The following is a 6,500-nucleotide window of genomic DNA, read 5'->3' as shown; positions in this document are numbered from 1 at the left end:
TATATATATATATATATATATATATATATATATAAATAATATATATATATATATATATATATATATATATATATATATATATATATATATATATATATATATATATATATATATACTTAATAAATATATAATATCTCTCGCCTTCTTAACACCACCACAGAATTTCATTTTTTTACTGAGAGAAATTAAGAAATCTCGAAAAACTCAAACCAAATCATCCTAACTTGAAATATTTAAAATATTCGAAAAACACCTATGTTATTTAATTATTACATATATATTATTTACTAATAACTCGCTCAAATGCCAAGGAAAAAATGTGAAAAGCACTATCGCTTGATTAGCTGAGCTTTCTAAGAATTTGGGTCCATTAGTCCTGATCATTAATAATAAATTCCTCAATAACAAAAATTCCTTCCTTTTACCCTCAACTCATTAGAAAATCTAACGAAGATAAGGCTGAATCATCATAAATGAAAATTATTAACTTTCAGATGCCCATCTAATATCATTTAATAAAGTGAACTTATTCATAACTGCTAGACGAACCTAATAATTCCGGTAGCAATACTTGACTTCGATGCTCCTCAGCAGATGACTGCTTCCGCGATTCCAGATCTGTAAAGGATGTAAAAAAATGAAACCAATGTATTTTATTGGGCTTTTTCATTAAGAGTCCTTAAATTCCAGCTTTTTAAATGAAAGAAGAAAAAACTAGATCCGTTCCCCAACCAATCTCCAGACTAATTGTCCGCATGGATTTCAACCAAATCTTAAAATGAAGGAAGTATGATAAATTCTCATCATTAAGAGTGAAAGATTTCAGAACCGTATATTCAAAGAACCATATACTTCTAAAGAAATTTCAATTCCAAATTTCCTTCAGTCTAAAGACAAAAATCGTAAAGGAAGTTTGCTTACTGAATAACTGTTGAAAAAAGATATTTTATTGCTAAGAGTTTGTTGTCTGGATTGGAAGAGATTCCATAATTCTTATTCAAATTCTGAGAAAAAAACGTAGAATTTAAAAGCATCTCACAATACGTCTACTACCAGTCGAATTATAAAGATCAATCCTCAACAGTAACGAACTGAAGTAAATTTGATGTAAGTAATATACTATCTTTCTTAAACTACACATACAACACTATAACGTTAAAAGGACTGGAAGGATTAAAATGCTAACAGAAAACCTTTCGATTCTATACAATTACAACAGAACTGGTAGTACGAATTTGCAGAGAGGTAAGTAAGTCGCTATGCATTTATTTAAGTAAATCAGTACTTACTAGATTCTAATTTCTGTAGCCGGGAAATCTTTCATCATTTACTAGATCAGTTGATTAATAAACATCGTACTTACCCAAATCAGAAAAGCTATCGAAAGATGCACGATGATCAACCACAGGGTCAGAAGGTAGTGATTCATATTTTGGTGAGACGATATGTTCAATTGCATGCAACTTGCTAACGGGCGATATCTTCCTTCCATGCTGCTGACTTCCTTGTGTTACTACAAAAGCGGCAAGTTGTAGATAACACCCTCGCAGCAGGAAAAGATGAGGATTCATGATTGACTTGTAATATTTCAAAACCTATCAGAAAGTCTGAATTTCAGCTCCTTTCTCACGGATACATCAAATCCATAAAAGACGGGACATCAGTACAATTTTTGTTGCAGTTTTTTTTGAAGGAATCAAAAATATTCAGTTTTTCTTGATTTTTTTAGAAAAATTAAGAAAAAACTTTACAGTATTACCAGAGGAAGACAAATGCGCCGAGATAGTGCCAGCATACGTACTGCTTTCAGCATCACCCTGACTTCGTATACCACAGCAAAGCCAATCGACAGCTCGTGAAAACGCCGTCGTGTTACTCCTATCAATTTTAAATCCGTTTCAATAAATTCAATTTTAAAAAACTGCTAAGACACGAAGCCAAGTATACCATTACAGGACGTATTATGCAAATAAAAATAAGTAAATAAATGATTTCATGCGTTTGACGCCTTATGTTTTGTCACTGCTTAATTTGTTGGAAATAAGAGATTCAAAAGAAAAAACATTTTCGTTTCAAATTTGAGAATTCTTCAAAACAACGAGTGTATATTTTCCTGCTAAACACTTATATATTAAAGCATAGGCAAAACACCTAATACTCCAATGGAACAATAAAATGACGAAAAATAAAATGTATAACAACTCCTTCCCCACCCCTATTCCATCTTAATGGAAAAGAATTTCAAAAGAATGCGCTTCATGATTTGCATATTCGCTCATCTGTTGTTTATACTGCTTATACTTTCTGAATATCGAGGTTTCAATGCTGTCATGAATACGTGGTGCATTCAACATCCGGAATTCAAAACTTCGAAAATTTCTAACAGAAATAAATGGAATGTTGGAATATGAAAACGAGACATTCAACGGAGGGAGCAAACTGAAAACGAAGAAAATGTACTTCGATGCCTCATATGGTCAGATTACAAAGAAGACAAAATTAATCGGCGCCGAGCGCAATTTTGAGCTTGAAATTCGAGTAAGAAAAATAACCAGCTATAATTGTACCGGCTGCGAAGATTTATACTCTTTGAACGAATTTCAGTCGAATTAGTAATATGGAAAATGGGACAATTTGTCATATGACAGGAGATGGTGTTGAAAAAGAAGGCAAGCAATTAGCGATACTGTTCACATCCGGAAATAATTAAAATCTATTATCTATAATCAAGATAAGTATCCTCATTCAAGGGAATAATGAACAATTAACAAAAATTCTGAACGCACAGAAACATATAAAAAAAATTTCTTGGAGGGAAAAAGTTCCTTTTCTCGTCCTTTTTGAAAAAGTTGTCAAGTGATTAACCTGATTTTGTCAACTAGATTTCAATTTTCTTTATTTTAGTAGCTGCCTTGATGAAAACGCTTTCTCTATTACTATGTGCAACAACATTATAATGAAATTAAAAAGTATTCAAAGCAACAGTTAAATTGGAGAAGTTAAATGGAACTCGTAAGTTAATGACAAGGAACAGAAAGTCAGAACTGTTCAGTAAAGAGATATGGAAGTCTAAAGGGAATGTAAAGAACTTTTACCGGTGTAATATTATAATATATGACTATTACAAGACGTGACAGTTTCACATTGGTAAGATGTTCCTCTTTTTTCTTCTTATCGAACTTTCTAGACGTGTCGAATAGAATGAGCATGTAGCATGATTTGTCCAACAATGTGTTATTTCAAAGAGCGAACAGATGTGCATGTATATCTTGGACTTGAACTTCTCCTTTTTACGGGCACTAGTCATCCAGGCCAACGTGACGTAATAAACATTGAGGGAAAGGCAAAAAATGAAAAACAAGCAGCAGAACAAGCGCCATACAGTGAAATACTGCTTCTTACCATATATAAAAAGGTGCGGTATTTAGAATTAACTGATGAGGGAGAATAACGAGAAATGTGGTTTGCGATGTTCTTATTTCTTTTAATCAATACTTTTCTCTCTCCAGCATCCTCTCACCAGCGTTCTTTATATCCTAAAAGTTTGTATTTCCGAAGCTTTCCGTTTCATAAAACCTTGCTAAAAGGAACAACAAAGGAAGAATTTAGCTTCAAATATTAAACTTTCTCATTAACACAGTCTGGTACGTTCCGGAACATAAAATTTGCTTTCATTAGATATCGAGATGTATGAGGCATGAAAAACGGCACTAGAATAAAATGAAGTTTTATTAAACATTATGCATTCAAGTATATATGTATAGAAATTTTGAGTTTTGTTGAAAGAAGCACAAGAGAATATCAATGTAATACATCACCATGTATGAGTTCGCCGTATCTTCCGCTTCTTTCACTTTTTTTCAATCAACATTGGACAAGAAGGAAATGTGCATAAACACAGAAAAGAAGAGAATATAAACATGAACAGGGAATTATGAGCACAATAAAAACAATAATTTGACTTTTGAATTAATCCATGAAATGAGAGCAGTAGTTGTGCAAGTGCAAGCAATTTCCAGCACACCAAAAAAGGATATAGACAATGACAAGCTGAGACTTCAGGTTAAATAAAGAGAATAAGAAGGAAAGAGTTTTTGGATTTCTGAAACGGGGAATTCAACTAGAATTACCAACTTAATATGCCTCGAAATCAATGCAGAATTTATAGTTGAAGTAAAGTAGTGCACCTCCAATAACGAAAGTCAACTGATAATGCAACACAGAGACCTGACCAGTCGTCCAATAAAATTTAAATGAATATCCTTGCTAATCTATCCAGATACAAGAGAGCCACACACAAACCTGACCTCAAGTGCAGAACAGAAATTTGTTTTCCGTAATTTTACCCACTATGGGTGTTTTCATTACTTCGCAGCTTGCATCATCTATTTCTATGCATTTTCCATTTGCCTGAACGCATTTAAAAAAATTGTCCATTAATTAATTAACAGCCATCTTTATTTTTTACTTTCAATTCTTGTGCTGTTTGGAAACAGTGACGACGGAGTCCCTTTTATTTAATTTTGGAAAGTAATGTTACTCGGTAATAGTTGAAATTCGAACTAGGTCAGTGAAGCTGTTTTCACTGGCTCAGCGTTGAATGCGGACAAAAAAAGATTAACATTGACCAACAAAATGATGGTCTAAATGTCTTGCTGACTACACAACAAATGCTGACAATGATGTTGGTGAAGAAGATGGTAACGATAATACCGAACATCATCTCCCACACTGCGTTTGTTCTCGTGCATTTATGTTTATGAAGTGTTAACTGCGCTTTCGTTAATGAAAATGAATGATGCATGCACGAAGTGCGAATTGAAAAAAAAGGAAAGTAACAAATATGCTGTAGCTGAAAATCGAAATTACGGCATCGTAAAACGGTCACTATAGAATGTCACACTGACTATGCGTTATCTTCATATGTTATAGACAACTTCAAAAGTAATCATGCCACCACTTCTTTAGAAGTCATCGATTTTTTGCACCACCGCTAATTTATTAGTGAAAATAAAAGATGAGAAGCCTATTTATTATATATACCAGTGACGAAGTGATTGATTTCGCTGATAAAATATTTAACCAAAAAAAGTTCAAATTTTTATCTTTTTTGCTCCTAATCTTCTTGAAGCCTGAGGCTGAGCCTGAAATTTCTCTCGTAAGCTCAACTGCTCATTTTCATTTGCTGAAACTAAATCAAGGAAATCTCTCAATGGATTGCAAGTAGCAGGAATAGCATCACACTTCCAATTTAAATTATTGATCCATCTAAAATACGTTGAAATGAAGGAAAACGACATTTTCAAGAAAAACATAAAATATGAATATAAATTATGAGTAAAGAAGAGAAGGAAAGGAAAGACTAGTATCTCTTATCATCCCTAACTTCAAATAAATATGATCGAAGGCTTGGTTAACCGGATATAAAGCTTTCAAGATACTTGGCAATGAACGCGCCTCCATGATGAGCCAGAATATCTGACAAGGGCAATGGATGATAAAAAAATTAGCGATGATAGGTGAACACCCGCGACACCATACTGCTGTTTGTTGTCAATGAAAATATAGATGAGATTTTCCTTCATTCTCTCACAACTAGAACTAAATATTAACAGAGTAATCATTAAAAAGTGAAGGAACTGGGAAGAGTTAAAATATGCCCTGAAGGGAAGACACAACTGCAGTATTATGTATATTTCAGTGTTAGCTATGGAAGATATGCTATTGCGTTTCATGGAACAATCAAAAAGTGAAATGAGTTGGAAATAATTACCCTGAACAAAAGAAGAGAGGGTGAATGCATAGGATAAAATACGAAGATATGGTTAACAGAAAAGCTTTTATAAAGTATAAACATGGGAAGCAAATTTTTCACGTTGAAATTATTCTTTCTCCTTTCACTCTCACTAAAAACAGGTGATTCACTAAATGACGATAGAAGAAGTAAAACCAAAAAGTATGATAATAATGCGATGGAGGTACTGAAAGGGTGAAGTTAACTGAGTGTGATGGAGTGCCTCTGAAATGTAATAATACATCAGTCGTAGGAACACCCTGCTTTCCCATATCATAACTTACCTCCACCACACACAAAAAAAAGAAAATGGTACTAAAGTAGCTTTTGCTGTAAACTACGAGATAAATTGTAACCGATATATTGGTTTAGGTTCTCCAGTTGAAAGGATAAGATCCGGATGAGTAGAGTAATTCTCCTTTTCCCTTCCCAAGTCAACACAAAAAGCCAGCCTCCTCTTTGCAGCGCCAGCGAAAAGTTTTTTCCCTCTCTCTCTTTCTCTCTCTCTCTCAAGTCCCTGAAAATACTCAAAATATGACTTATAGATTACAGGCAATTGGAAAACATGACTTAATTACCAGTTAACTTATGCATGCATTAACTGATAATTAACTCTCCTTTTTTGCAAACCATTCATAACTCTCCTTTTTTGCAAACCATTCATCATCGATTCCATCCATACACTCAACATTCTCCATCCCTCCAT

At 33.4% G+C, this 6,500-nt stretch overlaps 2 protein-coding genes across 2 annotated transcripts; both read right to left on the bottom strand.

Annotated features, from left to right (window-relative positions):
• Positions 1 to 526: 526 nt before the first annotated feature.
• LOAG_00976 (hypothetical protein) lies at positions 527 to 1,571 on the bottom strand (the record flags this gene model as incomplete). The annotated part of the gene is made up of 2 exons (XM_003136516.1): positions 527 to 618; positions 1,364 to 1,571. The coding sequence occupies 2 exons, from the start codon at positions 1,569 to 1,571 to the stop codon at positions 527 to 529; spliced, it is 300 nt and encodes a 99-aa protein (XP_003136564.1).
• Positions 1,572 to 5,093: 3,522 nt separating this feature from the next.
• Positions 5,094 to 6,500, bottom strand: LOAG_00975 (hypothetical protein; the record flags this gene model as incomplete). Its single annotated transcript, XM_003136515.1, has 3 exons — positions 5,094 to 5,268; positions 6,151 to 6,311; positions 6,408 to 6,500. The coding sequence occupies 3 exons, from the start codon at positions 6,498 to 6,500 to the stop codon at positions 5,094 to 5,096; spliced, it is 429 nt and encodes a 142-aa protein (XP_003136563.1).

The sequence above is a fragment of the Loa loa genome (genome assembly GCF_000183805.2).
Source record: "Loa loa unplaced genomic scaffold supercont3.390, whole genome shotgun sequence".
NCBI classification, from domain to species: Eukaryota; Metazoa; Nematoda; class Chromadorea; order Rhabditida; family Onchocercidae; genus Loa; species Loa loa.
This window is presented reverse-complemented; position numbering and strand designations above follow the sequence as displayed.